This window comes from Rhinolophus hipposideros (genome assembly GCF_964194185.1).
Source record: "Rhinolophus hipposideros genome assembly, chromosome: 3".
In the NCBI taxonomy this organism is placed as follows: domain Eukaryota; kingdom Metazoa; phylum Chordata; class Mammalia; order Chiroptera; family Rhinolophidae; genus Rhinolophus; species Rhinolophus hipposideros.
In genome coordinates this window covers 59,475,370-59,497,178 of record NC_138049.1, presented here as the reverse complement: position 1 = coordinate 59,497,178, position 21,809 = coordinate 59,475,370, and the positions used below count along the sequence as shown (strand labels likewise).

General features: G+C 31.6%; 1 protein-coding gene across 6 annotated transcripts in view; it reads right to left on the bottom strand.

Annotated features, from left to right (window-relative positions):
• The window catches only part of EPHA7 (EPH receptor A7), a 166,018-nt gene that overhangs the window by 12,795 nt on the left and 131,414 nt on the right, over positions 1 to 21,809 (bottom strand). Inside the window, exons 6-14 of one of the 6 annotated variants that reach the window (XM_081044873.1) lie at positions 17,637 to 17,761; positions 14,851 to 15,034; positions 9,700 to 9,808; positions 9,047 to 9,102; positions 4,535 to 4,660; positions 3,497 to 3,682; positions 2,873 to 2,934; positions 1,042 to 1,251; positions 111 to 260 (exon numbers count right to left, since the gene is read on the bottom strand). In XM_081044873.1, the coding sequence (XP_080900999.1) occupies positions 111 to 260; positions 1,042 to 1,251; positions 2,873 to 2,934; positions 3,497 to 3,682; positions 4,535 to 4,660; positions 9,047 to 9,102; positions 9,700 to 9,808; positions 14,851 to 15,034; positions 17,637 to 17,761 (1,208 nt within the window). Of the gene's footprint in view, positions 1 to 110; positions 261 to 1,041; positions 1,252 to 2,872; positions 2,935 to 3,496; positions 3,683 to 4,534; positions 4,661 to 5,659; positions 5,969 to 9,046; positions 9,103 to 9,699; positions 9,809 to 14,850; positions 15,035 to 17,636; positions 17,762 to 21,809 lie in introns of those variants that run through there. The other 5 variants (XM_081044874.1, XM_081044875.1, XM_081044876.1 and 2 more) reach the window with 5 other exon arrangements.

Genomic DNA, 21,809 nt, shown 5'->3' with positions numbered 1-21,809 from the left:
TATTTTTTATAATTGTACAGAAGTTTCTTTTCATAAGCCATTACCTACATGTTCCCATAATAATGAATATTAATGTTAAATTCTTTTTGTTTAAATAGTGTAACACCTACATCTTGATTTGACATATCCCAATAAGGTCTTTCTCCGTAAGACATAACTTCCCACATGACTATTCCATAGCTCCATACATCACTGGCTGATGTGAATTTCCGGTATTGGATGGCTTCAGGTGCTGTCCACCTTACTGGAATTTTCCCACCCTGTTATAAAAAGAAATTGACATTTTAATATGTATAATAGCATAAATAATTTATAGCAGAACCATAAAGCTATCATTAAACATTTGTATATTTTGTTGGCAATGATGCAGTACCAGGTCTATTCATCTTAAATTTCCCTAAGTTTATTTAAAGTTACTAATTTGTTTTTTTTTAAATCATTACAATATTTCATTGTTAAGGCAAATTAATTTAATGGGCCTTATATGGTCTTAGGGCAAGAGTCTAGGCAAAAGACAGTGACAACTGGAATAAAGAGCAAAATAAACAGCAACAACAAAAACCAGAAAAAGACTGGGAAAAAAAAGAATGAGCAATTAGGCAAAATAATTACTAAAATGGAATGAAACATAGGGTGTTTAAGTAAATCCTCACATATTTTCCTTTAATCTAATCTCACAAAAGTTAGGATTAGAGTTAGCATTGTAAATATTATTTTAAAATCTGTATTTAAAACGGGGTTATATTTTTCTGCTACAATCATGAGCGCTAGTAACCAGATGTTATATATGACTATATATTATTTATATGAACATCCCAGTATAAGATAAGCATGTTGTCATTCTTATCATTATTTCTCCTTTTATCCTATATGTACGTTGTAAAAGCAACAATGATTCTTCCAAAAAGAAAAAAAAAAACAGTAACAAAGCTGAGATCAATTTGCCTCTCTTTTCCTGTTAGTTTTGTATTACTAAGCCCTGCATTCTTGGTAGAAAAATCTCAGGAATATAAAGAGAAGCAGTAATAGACTTTCTCTTACAGTCGTTGTATAGACAGCTTCTGGATCATCTTCTATAACCCGGGAAAGACCAAAATCTGACACTTTACAAACAAGATTGCTGTTGACAAGAATATTGCGAGCTGCAAGGTCTCTGTGAACATATCCCATATCGGCCAAATATCTCATTCCAGCAGCAATTCCTCTCAGCATTCCTACTAACTGAATGACGGTAAATTGCCCATCGTGTTTCTACAGGAAGAAAAAAATAAAAGTCCAGTTAACTGCACTATGAAAGGGAAAAAAAATCACTATGAAAAATGTCTGCACACTAGTCATTTACTACTGTATTAACAGGAATTATTAATTAATTTTCTTTATAATAAAGACATCTGTGAAAAACACAACAGGTGCTGATTTAATTAATAGTCAAATAATATAGATAGAGTTTTGGTAATCACTTATATTGATATGTTATCAATATTAGTTAATGATAGTTTCAAATTATTCAAATCCAAAAGCATATGCTAATATTTAGGTCAAAGTTAGGGAACAGAATATCCAAAAATAACATCACTGACAGCTAAGTGTTTTCCTCACTTGCTGAAAAGTTATATAAATAATCTAAAAATATGTAAAGCGATAAAGACACATATATTAAGAATTTTTTCTCCAAACGGTAAAAAAAAGGGGAGAATATTTTGATTAAAGATAAAGAGAAACTAAAATGTAGAACATGTTATATTGGCTGACTTTGTTTTCGTTTTTATATTTTTCCTTCTTTTACTTGGACTGGTCACCACATATTTCTAACACATTTTTAACCCACAGATTTACAAATATGGAGCATGAGGACATTGGTTTAAGTGGATGAACTTTGCTAGGTGACACTTCCTTCCTGACAGCAGATAGTTACACATGTACAAATTTCTCCAGATCCTCTGACTGCTTATAAATCTCGGTGGAATGTATCATTCTAGGTCACATATGCCCTGTTATTCTTTAGATTATTTTCTCTTTACGATTTAAAACGGTGTTAACGTGTTCATATTCTTAGGTGAAAAGTCTCTGAGAATAAAAATATATATGTTTATACATTTAGAACTTATCAATTACCAAAATAATCACATACCATTAATTTAAAAAAATGATAATAATTCTACATTTTATGCTCGGTGTTCACATAACAATATAATATAAATGGTTCTACAGAGCAGAACTGGGATCATCATACCAACATTCAGTGGTTATCCCACTCTTTAGTCTTCTCTGTATCATCTCTGTATTTCATTTATAATTGTACTGGAAAAGTAAAATGCTACTCTATAACCTGTATTCAAATTATAGGCCTTCAGATATCCTCTATACTTGAGATAATATATTAATGGAAACTATATTTTTAACTACGTTGTGTTACTTAAATGATCAAAAAGATTCTAGTTCAATCAATTCCAGAACTTTGAATTTTTTTTAACATTGGAACAGAACTTTACTGTTTATAAAAGTTTTGATACGTTTTATTTGAACTATACACAACTTTTAAAAATTATTTAAAATTTTTAAAAATTATAGTTAGCATATAGTATTAACTTCAGGTGTACAACATAGCGTTAACCATTTGTATACCTTACAAAGTGATCACCACAGTAAGTCTAATAATCTGTCACTGTACATAGTTATTACAATATTATTGACTCTATTATTTATGCTGTATATTACAGGCCTCTGAATTTTAATCTGTTTTTTAAAGGTAATTTTCTGACCTGTTAAAGTTTATAACATTCACATTTTACACTGCAAAAAAATTTCAGAAAATTATTTTGGTAGCATGTATACAGTATATTTAGAATGGGAGAATAATTTTGTTACTTACCCTGAGAAATGCATCTAGGGCTCCGTTTTCCATGAATTCTATTACAATCATGACTGGTTTCCCTAAAATTAAAAAAAACAAAACAAAACATATATGTAAAAAAATAAGTGTTGCTTAAGAAACCACAACCTCAATTTATAAGTTATTCCCTTTCTCATCCCAGATAAAACACATGGTACTCTTTGGAAAAACTGAATGGGTGGGCTCTGAGTGTTCTGAATGTTTCTAGTGCTGCTGCTAAGGTCAAAGAATCATTGAATGTCTGTTTGGAACATGGATGGTTATGATTCAAAAAATTAAACAATAAAAGTCAGTGTGTTCTTCTGACTCCTGCTTTGTGAACAAAACTCAGAGAAAATGAGACTTAATATACAATGTAAATACTTAACTGCATCACTTTTATGGCTTTTGAAGCTATACGAAAATATCAGTCACCCTATCTATCTGATTTATTCTTTAACTCTAATCCTGTATTCATTTATTTTGTTTTTTTTTTTCTGAGGTGGTGACAGAAAAGAATTATTTAGTCAGTTCATACCAAGGGGCTGGGGAGACCATTCATTACAATCTGTTCAGAATTTGACAGTCCACGTGATAAGTTAAAGATAAAAAAACAATATCTACCTCTTGTAACAACCCCTTCCAAGTGGACGACATTTGGGTGGTCAAACTGCCCCATGATGCTTGCTTCACACAGAAAGTCTCTCCTTTGTTTTTCTGTGTAACCAACTTTCAGGGTTTTGATGGCTACTGCAACATCTCTTTTCCCTGGAAGTTTCAAACGACCACTGCAGACTTCTCCAAATTCTCCTGAAGTAATAAAACCGGCAGATGAATTTTAATTTCAGAAATAGTTCCTCTCTCAAAATAAATGCAAATAATTCTTTAAAAGCACTCTAAAGCTCTTCTAAACTGTTACACAAGCTAACTGGATTTTAACTGGATTAACAAAATCTCTTTCAGAAACAAAATTTAGATTGGAAGTACACTGTATAATGTACACTGTCTACTTAAGTATAAGGGCATATCAACAAACTCTAAACATTTCTATTGCTTTTACAGTTTAAGGAGCAAATGTTTCTTAAAGATTTAAAAGTCTGGAATTCAGATAACTGCCAGATTAAAGGAATTTGGACCCCAAAATATAAATTTATTATGGAAATACATTGCATACATAGAAACCAATATTCCTTTTAAGTAATTCATATTAATTTTCTATATGAAATTAAATAGTATAATGCTAATACCTGAAAATACAAGAAAAAAATGTAAGAAAAAAAAACAAACAAACCAAAAGCTTAGCAAGAAAATGGTAAATCAAGAGGAATTGTATTCCAGCAAAATTCAGGAACATTCTAATTTTTTAAAATACTAAGTCATTTCTTGAACAATAGACCAGAATTTAAGAAATAGCTTAGAGTAGAATAGAATCTTAAAAATCCAACAAAAGCCGAAAGATATACAAATTCTCCGTGCCACATGATTCTTTTTCACTTTTTTTCTTAACATTTCATAAACAAGTACAGCCTCATTGCTTCCAACAGTTCAGGTAAATGCAAAAGTTCTATACTTGAGGTATAATTATTTGCCTGTCATTATGATGTATGACTTTCGATCGTGGCTAAATGGAACAGCTGAACAAGGAAGCTACAGCAGCCTTACCTGCACCAATCACACGCTCAATTTTAATACAAGAGGCATCTAGCTCCTTGGCGAATTGATGGACAGCTCTATTTGGGTCCTCATAGGTTTCAGGGTCAATGTAGGTTTTGGTGCCTGGAAATTTAACTGTAATGATGTAAGAAAGCATGACTGTGATGAAGCAAAGCACTTATTGTGCAGTCAGCCCAGGAATTGCATTATGCAGAGTGCTCCTTGGAACAGTGAACTGGCTTCCACATCACCTGATTCACAGCAGTTTGCACAGACTACTTCAGTCTGCTGGCGTATATGTATTATCTGCAAGCTTCTCTAGGTAACATAGGATCCAGCTCATAGGTTACTAACTGAATTGCTTTTCCAGTAAATCAGCAGAAGACATCACCAAAATTTTCTGACATGACTTATCAGACTGGAGGTTTAATTAAATTCACTGCTATCTTGGCATAGTTCAAGCCATACGGAGGTTTGTAATGGACTTGGAAACACATTTGTAAATCTATCAGTCAGTCAATCAATCAATCAAATCAATACACTGGGAACAGAAGACATTCCATATACAGGTAGCCTACTACACTGACAGCAATATTAAAAACATATAGACATCTTACTTATTCTTTTGATTTATTTTTTTAAAGACCAACCACTGTTGACATATACATAAAATTAATACAAGATGTGAGGGCTGCTATCACAGACTCAGAGAGAAATCTTCTTAAGACACAGTTTCATTGTTACCTTGAGGGGCAATAGAGGCCAGGTGTACAAAGTGTAAAGTTAGAAAATTTACAATATTTCTGGGATCTTCTAACCATGTATGACAACAATTTGAAAGAAGAATGATGTATATGAACTTTCAATTATAAGGCTCTGGAAGGAGGTAGCCAATATGCCTCAGAAAAGGTAGTCAAAATTCAAACAACATAGAATCCTCTTAAAAGTTGCAAAAGTTAAAATCTTCTTAAAATGCACCCAGAAGCATGCAGGTAACAGATAATGCTATGTTAACTTTAAATCAAATTCAGTTACAATAATGTGTTCCAAATATAATCATTTGGTTAAAGACAAAGATAAGATAGATAGGCATATATTTGGTTATATTAATGCAATGAAAAGAATTACACTATATCCTCAAAAAAACTTTATTGTTTTTAACAAAGCCACTGAACAATCTTTCCATTAAATCTTACTATTTGGTGAACAATATATTTCTTTATGAATTACACTGCAGCCTAACTGTGCTTATGCCATCACATTAAATTCAAATTATATTTCAAAAATGAACACATAACAAACAAAAAGAAGCAGAATGTATAAAGGAAAATGGGATTTAAAAATCTTGATTTATTTTGCTGTAGTTGTTTATCCAAAATTGATTGTCTTAAACAATTATTGTTGCAGTTTATAAAACTGACAGATGCTCATTTGTTACTAAAGCTGAACATGAAAAAAAAAACACAAGAAGAAAAGAGAGAGGCGATAGAAAGAGAAAAGAGAGAAGAAGGAGTACAGGGAAGAGGGGAGAAAGAGAAAGAGAGAGAAGGGAAGAAAACAATAGGTTAACCTCCTAGATTGGCAGGCAGATGGAGAATGAGCCATCTTCTCCCTTTTTATGCTCTTCCTTTTATTGTTTTTTTGTTTTGTTTTGTTTTGTTTTGTTTTGTTTTGTGATAAGGGAGCTAGAGTGGAGGTAACCTTCTGCATCTCAAATGGCATCTCTGATGGTTCTTTATTCAAGCTGTCATAAAACATTTTGACAGGCCAGAGCAATTTTGGCATAAAAACATGAAATACTGCCCAGCTTCCATTCAAAGACATTGTTAGAAGAAATGGTAGGAGGAAACAAAATGTAAATTGGAATTGCTTCACTAAACTCCTCCATTGTGTTTATATCTTTAAATGTAGCACTTGGGGCCATGGAGAGTTGAGGGTGCCTGATACAAATGACTGGATATTCTATTAAATTCAGTGCTCTAAAAGCTAGTTAAATGATTGCTTTCATGTTTCTGGAAAAATTCAATCTGGTGTCTTAGCACCTAAGAAAACTGTCTGTTTACTAAAGGAATAAAAAAAGGACACCAACTTGTAAACAGCTGATGACCAGTGTTGTACGTTACATATTTTAGACACAGTTATAAAATCAAATAAAATGCCTAGTTCTCATCAAAGGATAAGAAAAGATAACCGTGTAAAAAGGGTGATGAAAAATATCAAGCATTTACTCGAATAGGATATGTTAAGTGTACTTTATTTTTTTTCATTATTCATTTAAAAATTGATGTTTTAAAATAAGGAAAATATTAACATAATTTCTGAATATTCTGGTCTGTTGCTTATCTCAATTTAAAGTGAGTTTTTTTGTGTTTTAGTAGTTCCTTTACCTTTCTCATGAATGTTAAATATTTTAAAACCACAACTGATGTTTTTCTCTAGAGATGAAAACTGTTTATATTTATTAAGCTGATCCTGTCTATGTTAGCAAGTAACACATGCAGCTCTATTTTTTCAAACTATAAAGTGGATATCAAATGTAAGAAAAGCACATGGCATCAAAATAGTAAAATTGAGGTATGACCACCAAGCGTAAAGCTATACAACAAATTTTAGAAAAGCCATGTTTCAATTTACCTTGTTAATTAATCTGCAAGCTAAAACCAAATAAACTAAAATGTACCCGATAATTTTGGGATGTCTAAATATACTCAATGAAAGAAAGAAAAGTGACATACTGATTAAGGCAATATTAAATGATTCTGTCATCAAATTATTCACATAGGGGAAGAATCAGGGATTCCAGCAATTATAGTCTTATGTTATTCTTCTACATACATTTTAAACTAGATATATAAATTTAGGCATTTAAATTTTTATCTTCCTGTCTGCGGAAGGGTTAAAAATATTCTCTCATATTAGGAAAGAGATAAAAAAGTAACCTCCACTTTTTATGTCCATCCTCTTGCTATAAACTGCCTGTGACGCCCTCATCACTGAGGCTCGGCACAGGAAAATCACTGCTGGATTAGGAAAAGGACACACAAACACTGGGAGCATATAATAATATGCTCAAATAATCCCAAAGGGTGGCAGCGGAATCACATGTATTCACTCATAAGCAGAGGGAGATATACGTTTTATGAGACTTGAATCTTCTGCAATTTGGGATACCCTCTTTAAGGGGAAAAAAAAAGTTATACACACAAAATTGCTAGGGCTCTCCCAGGGCCTAAAAAGGGGTCTATGAAAGTGAGGGCCCTAAAGCTTAGACTTCATGATAAAGCCACCTCAAGTCATACCTTTTACTTTAAATTATATCCTACAGACCCTTCTTGCTTTCCGTGGTTGGGATACTATACAGTTTCATAATCAATTTGGATATGTATTATCTAAAGCCACTTCTCTTTTGAAAACTAAAGTCAAGGTAACTGTTGGTTCAACAAATAAAAATACATTGAAGAAACTCAGGAACAATAACAATAGCATTCACAATTCATGTCTTTAAAGGACCTATTTCTTGATTCATGCTTATATAATCTTGTGACTTTAGGATGGGTACATGACACTATCTTAAGATAGTGTCATAATAATTTAATAAATAACATAATAATAGATGTGATTCTTATGCCAATTAGGAAATTCAGCTTATCCATAAAAAGTTTGGTAAATATAGCCACTAAGGAAAATAATAAATAAAATTGTTCTTAGCATTTTCAAGGATTAAAAATAGAAATAAGGGGCTTGGATAAGAACATCATTAATTATCAGAATTAAAATTGTTTATTAGGTATTTACTTTGGATGCATGAAGTCATAGCATTTACTCACATGGCTCTCATTTTTTCACTTGCCATTCACGTTGAACATGAATGAAATTAATGTAAACGGACATCTATTTTCTTTGGTTATCTAAAATCTCCTCTATGATTTCTAAAATCAACTTTTAAGAATCAGGCAACCCAAATCCACAGGAAAACACTGGAGGATTTTATTCAATTATTACACTTTTTATGTCTAGTAAATATCTATTATACTTTTTATGTCTAGTAAATATCTAATAGACGATGTACAGTAGTTGAAAAGAAAGGGGCTTCTTAGCTTAGCCTTTCAAGGTAGCATCACTCATTGGGTACAAAAAAGGGTGTATCCTTCTAACTCAAAATGAATTTCTTAGCTAGAACATGAGCCATGCAACATTCAACAGGTTATTGTTAGAATAGTATGAAACATTTGGGCAAAACTTGCAAAAGGAAAAATTGTGACACAAAAGCACTTTAATATCCTGCAGTTATATTAAAATCCCACTATGAGGTCACATTTCAGAATATAGTTTATTTTTTTGAAATTCACAGCATATGGCTTTCATTCTAAATATCTTGTTAGTTGCTTTAAAGCACTACTTCGAGCTCATTATATGATTTGAAGCATGATGTATTAGGAATTTATTCATGCCAATATTAACAGAACCAGGTTTTTGCATTAATTGGGGTACATAACTAAAAAAAAAAAGCCAAACACTTACAATGAAAGTAAAGCTCTTCATCTCCTTCTTGGTCAGCTTTGCTATAACCACAGTGCCTAAAAAAAAAAAATTAAATTGGTGTCAAACACTGTCAATGATTTCACTTTATATATTTAAAATTCAGTACAATATACCTTAACTATTTCAAAACATGCTAGTTAGTGCTATATATAAATAAAATAGAAAAAAAAAACATTTCCTGTCTATAGTTATAAATTCATTCACATGAATTTATATGATTAAAAAGAGCACAGAATATAAAGTATCTATGTGAGGCAATGCAGAAGAAAGATATCTTGTACATTTAGATTTATCAGTGAGTAAATGTTTGCTTAGAGTTTTCTTTTTTTCTAGAAAGCAAAAACAATAGCAACAAGAACAGATTTTAAATGGTTTCTACAAACCCTTAACTAAAAGAATAAATTCGTCCCATAGAAATTATAATACTCGTCCTCTTAAACATACAGCAATAATTAAGCTCACACTGTATTTTGACCTCGGGAGAATGACAATTTATTGACATTTGATGTTTCATATCAGACAAAGAATATTTGCATTTACTATTCTGATATACTACATAATAAGTAATGGGCTCATAATTCTGAAAAATCAATACATTTTGCTCTAGAAATTAAAAGAAATTTGTGTTCTACCTTCTTCCAATAATGAAGCCAAAGACCATGAACACCAGAATGATGGTCCCGGCCACTGCAACCACAGCGATGATAATAACAGGATTTTGTTCACTGGAGACAGCTGTAGCTGCAAACAGAGAAATAGGCTCAGAAACACTCCATGCCATGCAATACCTTGAGATGGTAAACAAAATCTTACCAACAAGAGATATCTATGCTACTGAATTCACCCGCAATTTTACATAAATGCATTATATTGTAATGTAAATTTAAATGTTTACTTTTGTATTTTAAAAAAGTGGTAAGGGCAATACTTTTCATCATTTTATATTCCTCGGCTATAAGAGATACGTATAAAATGTACATTTAAATGTGGACAATACATTTCATCTATTTTATATTCCTCAGCTATAAAAGATACCTATAAAATACCTTCTTGAATGGTTATACCCTGCTTAGTTGCTGGAAACTTAGTTATGAATCAAGAGATAGAGATCTTTGATCTACAATTGCTATTAAATCCCTATGTTTTCCTAAGCAAGGTATTTGATCCCTTTATATCTTTTTTTCTGGTGTGTAAAAAAGGAACCAAAATACATACTTTGCTCATTTTCAAAGCACCTTAAATGCTTTATCTCTCATCTTATCAATATAAAATAAAAATCATCACGTAATCACAGTAAATAACCATGAATTTAAAATGGACTATAATTCAGGAAAAAAAAACACAGAATAATTTGTATTAATTTGACAAAGTACGCAATACACACATATGAGAGTTTAGGATTACAGAGGAGGTAGACTATTTATGAAAGAGCAAACTTCCTGCAAGCACTTAAAAAAAAACATTTCAGCATTCTTAATTGTAGACACTTCCGATAAAAGGCTAAGTGATTCTTCTCATTAAGGCAAGCCTGGCTGGAACTTTCTGAGAATCTCTTTGGGAACGGTATATGTTTACATGTCCTCTAAAGCAGCCTCTGATTCCAATTTTTTTTTCAAGTCACATGGCCTTCCTACTTCCATTTTTCCAAATTAGTGAAGTTTTATATATATCATAATTAGCAATTGTCTTATTCTCCCCAGAGTATTATATTTTCAATACCAGTATAAACTTCAAAAATAATCAAAGAAAGGTAAAACAATGAAAATGTATATTCCAATAAATGATTCACTTGCAAATATCATATAATATATAATGTCAAACTAATATAGTAGTTTGCTTATTTCTGAAACAATCAATAGCTGTAATCTTTAACTTATGGCAGGATGGAAAATACTACTCCTTCTAGTTGGTGGCAAGGGATTGGGTCTCCAAAGCAGTAAATTACATGTACTCAGAGTATGTCTTGCCACAATAGGCAGCATATATATATACATATACATATATATATAAATAGGCAGCAAATATATATGTATATATATATTTTATTATTATTTATTTATTTATTTATTTTTTGACTGGCCTTCCTTAGTTTATCTACTGTGTTTCCCCAAAAAGAAAACCCAGCCGGACAATCAGCTTTAATGCGTCTTTTGGAGTAAAAATTAATATAAGACCCGGTCTTATTTTTTATTATAATATATAAGACCTTATTCTATAATATATAATATAAGGTCTTATATTAATTTTTACTCCAAAAGATGCATTCGTGTTGATTGTCCTTCCAGTCTTATTTTCGGGAAAGCATGGTACGTCTTCCTCCTTTGGACAACTCATCTCTTAATTTTGTGTACCTATGCTAACTATAGAAAGTTTTTATATTGAAAAACAGTAAAAGTAGCTCTGTGCAATGGATAGTTTCTGATCAAGGTATTATACACACTCCTTATTTCAGCACCTGCTGATTTACTCCCTAAGGGAACTAAACAGGAGGAAAAAAAAAACAGAAAATGCTTTTAAACTTTATTTCTGAATTACAGCCTATTATCATTCAACAGAGAAAACATTACTTCAAAAATTTTTGTTTGTTTAGCTTAGTTTGGTTGTCTTTTGTTTTTGTCTGTCTTTTTATATCTATTAAGAGAGGAAAAAAATGGAGTAGTCTGTTCTTGAGGAAGGAGAAAGTTATACACATACTAATAGAAATAGTTTCCATTCAATTGATGGGTCTCAGGGGTAAAATTCTTTGCTTGTCTTTCATCTTTCCATAGTCAACATTTATGATTAATATTTTCATCTATTTCATGGGTAATAAATTTTCAATGTAATTTGTAAGTTCCATAACCACCACACCATGGTTTACAAATCATAAAATCAACAGAGTTGGCTGCATAGAAGGGGATTTTAGGTTGTATGTGCAATGGAATAATCTGCTTAACTTCTCTTTTCAAACAGTGTTGGAGTGATTTCTCTTTGGAGGCATCACCCCTCTTATCCTCCTAACACCACTGGGCCAGGCACTGTACCAGCACTTAATTGCATGGCCCTTATTTCTGTATAAGTTTCTCTTTCACTAAACTTTACACTGAGAGCATCAACTGTGTCTCTGTGCATCACTAATTCTTAGCACTGTGCCTTGTGCTAAATGAAATCAGTATTTCTCAAAGGGTGGTCTGGGAACCCCTGATGGCCCTCAAGAGCTCTTCAGGAGATCTGCAAGGTCAAGACATTTTCATATAACACGACATTATTTGCCTTTTTCACTCACATAGGCGTACAGGTGCACAGAATTTTTCAGAAATTATACGACACATGATGATATGATTACTCTGATGACTAAGGAAATGTGTTTGTGGTTTTGTGTTTTAAAAATTTCTCAGTTTTAACTTCAAATGCAGTGAATATTGACAGATGCAATCCAAATAATCAGTGTCTCTATGGGGATTCTCAATATTTTTTAATAGCCTATTAAGGTTCTTGAGACCAAAAAGCTTGAAATGGTTGTGCTAAATAATAAAAGCTGACACTTGAGACTGTCTGTGTGCTAGGCACTGTACTTGGCACTTTCTTGCATTAATTTATTTAATTCTCAGAATACCTGAGCAGTAGGATACTAATGTTCTAGCAATTACGGTACAGAGAAGCAACTCACTCAAAGTCCCACAACTGGACATGGCAGAGCTGAGATATAAAACCAAGACTATGTCTACAAACACTGAGTGATACTGATAATTGGTGTAAGATGCTGAGTGAAGTATTCATATCTTGCTTATTTATTTATTTATTTATTTATTTATTTATTTATTTATTTGGTGTCTTCTATGTGTCAAGCACTATAGTTGGCAATGGCAAGGTAATAGTCAGAAAAGGAGATCTGATCGTTCTTTAATCAACTTTACATTCCAGTGGAAGAGACTATTCTGATGCTAAAAATTGCCAAATTCTTTTTAATGCAAAAATAAATTTTAAACATTTATTTCATGTGATCATTCAGGTTCCACAATTTTATCTTAATCTCTTTTCGTCTTATTTACTTCATTTTAAAATAATCAAAATAAGTGTATGAATCTCAGCACTTCAATAAGTAATAGTTTGGAAAGTTTTCAAACTTATTTTGAAAATATTTAAAAGGTTTTCAAACCTAAAGTTTTAACTGATAAAAAATGTGTAGATAAGTGTGAGATAAACAATTGATGTTTTTAATTTAAGTTTAAACTATTCATAAGAATAAAACATCACTTGAACTGCTTTATTATATCAGAAATCACCAAGTAATATCATGAGATCAGTCTAAGTTGAAGACAATGAGAATATATTTAACACAAGGACACTCAAATGTTTAAATGTTGAAATCTTAACTTAAAATTCTTTAATGTTTTTTGGAGGCCATTGGACTTATTCTCATTTTAAATATCACACACTCCATTTAAAAAAAAAAAGGATAATGGCATTAATTTTATAACACAAAATTATGTGACTTTTTAAAATTGGTGCTGTTATGTCTACAATTCTACAAAATTATTTTTATTTCAAATTTACTTCAATACATATTTTTATTAGTTGAGGTTCTGAAAGTTACTGATTAATTTAAAAATATAAATACATTTTGGAAGAAGACTACTGTTAGCAAACTTAATAAGCATTAACTAATGCAAAGGACATGTATCAATTTGCCTTTTAAAGCTTTATACTATTTTCTGAAGTCAAAATAACTTTGATAAAAATTGTATTGATTTAATTTACTTAAAATATTTTTTATTAAAAATTGAAGAAAGAAAATCATATAATCTTTTTTCACTCAGTGTTGTTTAGAATTTGGTGGGAACCCAAAATTGACAAGGAGATGAGGAGGCAACAGCTGGGTTAGCCATGTGCCTGAGCAGTAAGATCAGGGGAAATAAAAAAATTTTGAAATACAAAAACATACTTTGAGACCTCAGCTACCTGAAGAATAACCAGCAGTGGTACTCAAAAATCTCCTGAACTTGCACTCTTTTAATAAACTGGGACATGCATCCTAAGATACAGCTTCTTATTTGCAATACACTATAGACTCATGCATTTTTGTTATGTTCCTATGCTGTGTTATAAAATATAAATAAAATAATAAAGGGGATTCAAGATATTGGTGATGTTTTGTTTTTTAAGCTGAGTGGTAGATACAGAGATATTCCTTTAAATATACTTTCTATTATTTCATGTATACTTTAAATATATTTTTTATTATGCTTGAAATGTTTCACAAAAAATGAGAAAGGGGATGATTCAAATAAAAATAAATATAAGTTCTAAGATCTTCCTGAACTCAATTTTTGAAATCACTGCTAACAGCTGTAACAGCTTAAATTAATACAGATTCTTACATATTGTCTTTGGCCCACCCTGGTGTACATCCTAGTTTCATTTGGGATTTCTGTAAAAAAGCTGCTTTGACTGACACAACTAGAGTAAATTCATTTTGGGGTCTACAAAAACAGCCTGTGTCAATACATAATTGAACAAGTCCTGCTACTGTTTCTAACTTCATGTTTTCTGTTTTTCGTTTTTTAATAAACCCAGTATGTATTAAAGAGACTAATTTAAATTACCAGGTTCTAACATTGCAAAACAAAACAGCACATTTTAAATTACTATTCTGAATAACCTTTATAAAGCACATATGTATGCATATATATTCACCTTTAAAAGTAAAAATTTTCTTGAACCAAATTACACTCACAATAGTAAAAAAAAAAAAAATGCCAGAGTTACACAGAATAATAATCCAAACCAAAGGTGGTAATTACCTTCAAACATTTTACCTGTAGCTTCCTCTAATGTAGCAACATCAAGCCTGGGACTGTAATTTCCATAACCAGCAGCAGTAAAAGCCCGAATCTGGAAAACATACACTGTTCCTGGCTTCAGGTTATTGATGGAGGCAGAAGTGGACTTGGTTTTTACTGTTGAGTATGTTCGTTCCCTCTGATCCTAGAAACAATATATATGGGGTACATTTAATTGTGACTGCAAACAGGCAATTTGACAGCCAATTCTTGCAATTTATTTCAATTATCTGCATTGTTTTTATAAAGGCTACATCATACCCTGTGTAATATTGTAGCACTGAGTTGTTTCTAAGATAATATAAAATGTAAATGTGAACACATACCTTTGTTCTATAAATTTCAAAAAGAAATAATTTTGTTAAAAGATTTCTGATGTTTTGAGCTTTTGTTTTGTTGGTAGAGGGCATGGTAACAAGAACTATTTGGCCATTAAGACAAAATCTATGGTTTAGTAACAGTCTTCACTTCACAATGTAGTTCTCTTAGTATTTTTCCTGAATTTTATTCACCAAGCAAAAAAATAAAAAAATACGCTACAAAAGAAAAAAGCTATTAAACCAAGAAATTTAGCTAACACCACTACTATAGTGATCTTATCAATTGGTTTCATTGAAAACTGCATAACAGAAAACTACTTTTATAATATGGTATTTAAGAGACTATTTTAAATTAAAACTATCAACATGAAAGTTAAAGTATTATGTAATTTATGGCTTGATAATACTTTACAAATCACAGTTCAATTTTCTCATTTTTCAGATATGAAAACAGGCTTGCAGAGTTTAAAATGTATTTATCATATTGTATATAATAAACCTAAGAATGACATAAATGTAAAAATTCAAGACTGTAAAAACTCCAAGAACAATATTCAAACAAATAAAATGTTAAAAGTTAACTAATATGAGTCTAATGGACTATTTATGAAAAAAGGTATAAAAACTACTCATTAAAATATACAATTTTAGACAGTTTATTATTTGTTCTATAATAAATACGTGTGCTCAACTCTGATAATAAAACTATTCATTGAAATCTGAAAATGTCAGTATGGTTATTTTGCCTTCACACTGATATTTACGAACGTGTGAATAAATTTACATTTAACCTAGATTTAGTGAAGCTGATAAGTGATTGCCTTCATTATAATCATTCATAAAAATAATAGTTGGTATTATAAATATGTATTTATCTCAAATAAAAGAACTAGATATAACTGATATTACATGACATAATGATATATAGAGATCACATATATTACAACGCAGTACCATTATTCTATTTTAATGATTACTTAATCTGTAAATTCAGGGAATGTAGCTATATTCTGTTTCTGTCATGCAAAACAGAAAAATAACTATTTGAACAAATTTATTCCAGAGTAAGGATTTGCAAAGTATTTTGTTGCATGGTGAGAAAACTTCACTCTCATTTACCACCTAACTTATATATTTAAAATGTATTTTGTTGTTTTTGAAATTTAATAAAATTTCAGAAGGTACTATAACTGTTAGAAAACAGACATTGGAAAACAGACATAAAACCAACATTAAAAGCAAGTATTCCCTCAGAAACACATTTGGTGGGCCAAAAAAATGGATTCCCTGGTACAAAAAATGAGGTATTTAAAATGTAACTTTGGCTGTGGAAGTCATGAATTCATAATGAAAATAAGAAGTTAAAATCTTGTAAAGTTAATCAGAACACTGAAACTAATCTTAAACTATCTGTTTTTTCTTCAAAGGGAAAAAAATTTCTATTGCTCATGTACTATGTGCATTTTAATTATTCAGTCAAGTTGATTCAGTCCCCAAAGTTGATTCAGGGTTTCCAAAGCTTTAGGCTCCTATTTTGATATGCTGTCTAAATGGTTAAAGTGATTATATAAATTATAGCACTTCAGCTAACTCATTTAAGTCAATAATAGTAACACTTATTACCATTACTAACAGTAATAGCAACAGTTTCCATGCTTCAAACTTTGAACCAGATCCTTCTGTGAGGTAGAGCCTAGAGGACAGTTTGTGAACACATGCACCAACCCTGTCCCCCTCTCACCAGATGGGTCAGAAATAAATGCACTTATATGCTCAGATATATGTCACTATTTCCTAAAATGTAGCCGTTATGGAGATTAATGGGGCTGCACTTGGGATTTGGCCATACTATGTTTCGTGGAGAGAGGAGTGTAAAGAAATGGTGGATATGATTAATATAACATATATGAAGTAAAATTCAGGAGGAATTTAAAGGAGTGGGATATCATTATTTGATTCTAAAGTTTGGAGAATATTGCACATTTATTGCAGACAAAATTTTATTTTTTCAAATTGTTAAATTATTTGAGGCCACCATCATTATCACTGAAACCACATAAATAAAATAAATCACTAAAGGCCAAAACAGATACCCTAAAAGAAAGAAAGACACAAACAAATGCATTGGGCTATGTGGTTTTCATGGTACTAAAACATCCTACGTCAAATTATTATAATATCCAAAATTAAATAATATTCTACTAGTGGAATATTTTCATTTGTGCAACAGAAATTTAATACACAGAAACCATCATTATAATAATGAACCAGAGATTCAGGGAGATGGTTATTAAAAATGGCTAAAATTAACTATGGATTTTGAAGTACCTCCAAAGAGTTGGCATAATGACCAACTTAAGTCTACAGTGCAGTAGGATGACATAACATACTCCGCACATGTACATTTCAGCTGTTCTGAGCACTTACTTTCTCGTAATACTTGATTTCATATTCGGTGATGACTCCATTGGGGTGCTCTGGTTCCTGCCAGGAAAGCTCGACACTCCGCTGCAGCACTCTCTCCTTCATTACTCCGCTCACTTGCGAGGGAGCTGTTTGGACAAGATGTGTCAATAAACAATGAGAAAATTCACTGGATGCCTCAAATCAAATGTCACAACTGATCAGTCCCATGCTGTGCCAGTTTCATTAAGGTAAAAGAAAGCACCTTTTCATAGCTCACAATTCAGAAGCTAATGAATATTCAAACAGGACCTTATTACTGTTCATAAACCTTAATAGAAATTTAAATTAAAGTGCAAACAGCAGAAGATAACATTGTTCAAGTTAGTGAAAAATGGAAATGATGGGGCTGAGAATGACAATTAAGCAAATGAATGCTAATCAAGGCCACAAAATATGATTTCAGATTAATCTCCAGTGATAAACTAAATCCAAATATTTATTTCACGTGCAACAGCAGTACATTTTTTAAAATAAAAAAAAATAATGCTGTACAAGAAAAAGTATTTGAAATGGCTACTTTAATCTTCAATGAAAGGAATCACACGTTTTAAAAATGTTTTTATGTTTCATGTGTGTGCGCGAGTGTTGTGTCTGTATTCCCAAATAATTCCAAGTAACCTTGGAAAACATTTTTACACTTAATTCGGTCAAGGGCAAGAAAATGCTGAAGCTGCTACTGTTTAAAATACGTGTGTGAAAACACATACATGCACATACATACACTTGCACATGAAATTTATACCTACATAACCTAGGCTTCGAGCTTTGATAGAAGTGATTCAAACTAAAATTTTGCTTTCTCTTTCTATATAGATAATACTATGCTTAGAGTTCTTTTATTCTAATTAATGTCCTATACGCTTTCTGGTAGCTAAGACTGTGGAATGTAGCAACTAATTTGCTCTGTCTAATTTGCTCGGTGATGATTAACTAGTTGTCTTCTGTCTAAATGAGTAGCTGCACTGGCTTGGCTGAATTTCAGAGGGATCATTATGTTTCATGTATCATGCTCTATCTCATTCTGTAAAATATTTTCAGGCTGTTAATTTAATTTTCAGATGTCCAAATTTGTTAATAATCCTGCTGACAGAAAAGCAATTATATGGGGCCAAAGCTGTTTTTAGCAAGCTTCTGATGTTTATCCCTTTGGCTTTATTTTGTTTCTCCGACTTTTTAATATTTTCTTGTGTCAAGTGTCTCGAAAAAATGTTTTTCACTTCTTTGGCAGTTCTTAGGAAAGGACATGGAAGATGCATGGCTGCCAATTCCGCTCAGATTACGAACAAAAGCGTAACTAGAGTGGATTAAGTGGAACAACTTTCGGGGGATATAGTTGAAGTACTCAACACACTGTGTTTACAAACTAAATGTGTTTCTGATATGTTTCCAATGAAGCCAATTTCTAATAAGAAATCTTGTTTTAGCCACAGATTTTAAAACCTGAATATATGCAGTGAAGAACTTGTTTCTGAAGTGATTTGCCTCTCCACCGGAACATGCTTAGCATTTCTCAGCCAACTGTGATGTTTGAGAGGCTGCTTTCTCAAACCATAAGCTTGGAAAATAAACCCCAGTTAAAGGGAGGATGAGATTCTACTTAGCAAATAATCTCTAATAGTCTAATTTATTTAACATCATTGACAAATATCCATGTTTTAACTTTAATTAGTAAAAAATAGAATGCAGCATAGTTAAGAATACTGCACCAGTTAACACACTGAATTACCCAAAAAGGCTGCTGGTTTATGACATGGTGTGTGTCACTGGGAAATAGGTTATCTGTAAATAAGTTAAAGAACTAGTAGGCACCAATCTCAATGTCTCTTTCAAATAATACACATAGCTTAATGTAATTTTCAGTTAAGTCAAACTCTAAGACATTTTGATAACTTTCTGTCCCTAAATACTGAGGTGTAGGAAGAAGGACTGAATTCTCCAAGGTATGGAAGAAGTTGGGGTATAAATGTACCTTAGGTAGTTTCTGATACTTTGCAGCAAGATCTAAATATAAAATGAGACGTGATTTCAGCAAGTTACGTGATAAAATTATATTCATTATTTCATCCTGGAAAATAACTTTTACCAATAAAATTATGGTAATTGCAAATTGGGGAAAAAAGATACCTAAAAATACATTTGAAATATACATACAGTATTTTTGAAACCCCTATTACAATCCATTATATTACAACATATTTTCCCTCTTTTACACAAGGAGCCATGTATGTTAAGTGACTATCCTCCTGATTTCCGGCATATTTTCTTTTTTTTAAAAAATTATTTATCCCTTGCTGATACTATATCAAGCCACACATTTAAGAAGATCAGAGACAGAAATACTAGCACATGGCCCTTGAGAACAGATAAAGTGCACGATAGGAAAAATCTTATCCTGTCTTATGTCCTTCAAATACAACATTCTGGTATAGGAAAACTAATAATATTTCCCCTTGAGTTTTAATATCTTAAGCATAAAGGATATACAACCCACAGGATATATAGCTTATGAACAAAAATATCTCTAAGCTAGTCAGATTCTAATAGGATCATTGTTTCACATAATGTAATATGTACAAATAAAATTGAGGTTGCATAAGAAATTCTAATCTTAAAACTCAGTGATTTCTACTGTTAACATATTTGATATACTAATAATTGCATTGTAACAATTTTACTAAGAATACACTCACACTCAAACCAAAATATTAAACTTATTACAATCTGAAGTTCACTTTGAAAAGAAATATGTATACAATTGAAATGATCATTTTCACAATTAACAAAGTGAAATAAAATATATTGTAATTTTAATTGATATGAAGCTAATAAATAGCACCCAAAAATAAATTCCCTGAATATGAAAATGTAGGAAAATAAATACTACATAGAGAGATTTTAAACATGAATTTGTTGTAGGGTTTCTAACAAATGATTGACAGATTAATTTCTCACCGAAGTTTCTAGAAATATTCAGATTCAAAAATTAATTTCAACTGAAGAAACAGATGGAACTTTTTTTGCCCTTAAAACATCTTCACAATTTATTGTACACATATATAGAGTCTGTACAAATGACAGTGAGAGATGTACTTAGGAAATTCACAAATGGGTTCTGTGGTTCAAAGGGGTAAATCTCAATAGCATAAAAATAAAGTTGATGCACAGAAAAACAGATATCTAATAACAGGCCGGAAAGTAAAATTGTGGGCTGGATTTGTTAGTGTGAGGCTTTGAATTTAAAAATAATCAGTAAGAATGGTGGGTTCATGTACAGACCTGAACCAATCAGCATGTTACAGATTTTGAGCTTTAAGCACTCATGCACGACTTTTGATCTTAATCAATTTCCAATTAAAATCCAAGTACAAAAAATATATTTAAATTACAAGATGGAATATGTTCATAAGGGTTTGATTTTCTCCCTAAAATGTTAAGCTTACCAATATGTATAGAAAAATTTCCTAGCATAAAGTGGGGGGGAATAAAAGACAATTTTAAAACATAGTGTAGTAGGTGAATGACCCTCCAAAAAATGTCCATAGTCTAATCTCTGGACTATGTGAATGTGCATTAGTATATGGCAGACTGGACTGTGCAGATATAATTAAGGTTATAGACTTTAAAATAAAGATATTATCCTGGATTTTTCCCAATGGGTCCAATCTAATCACACCATCCTTTAAGAGCAGAGAAATTTCTCCTGCCAGGATCAGTGAGATGCTGCGGAACAAAAAGCCAGAGAGATGTGAAGTATGAGAGAGGGTATCAACTTATCATTGCTGAAGGCCATCATATGGGAAATAAGGATACCGGGGCAGTCTTTAGGATCCAAAACTGGTCCTGCTGGACAGAGGCAGGGAAATAGAGACCTCAATTCTACAAACCAAAGGCCCTGTATTCTGACAATAATATGAATGAGCTTGGGAGTGGATTTTCCCCAGTCTCCAGGTAAGAGCCGAGCCCAGCTGACAATGTGATTTCACTCAGTGAGGCTCGGCTGTGCCCAGAGTTCTAACCCACAGAATTGGGAGATAATAAAGGGTGCTGTTTTTATGTTTTTGTGGTAATTTTTATGGTAGCAATAGAAAACTAATACATGTAGTAAAAACAAACAAACAAAAAAAACCCAGACTT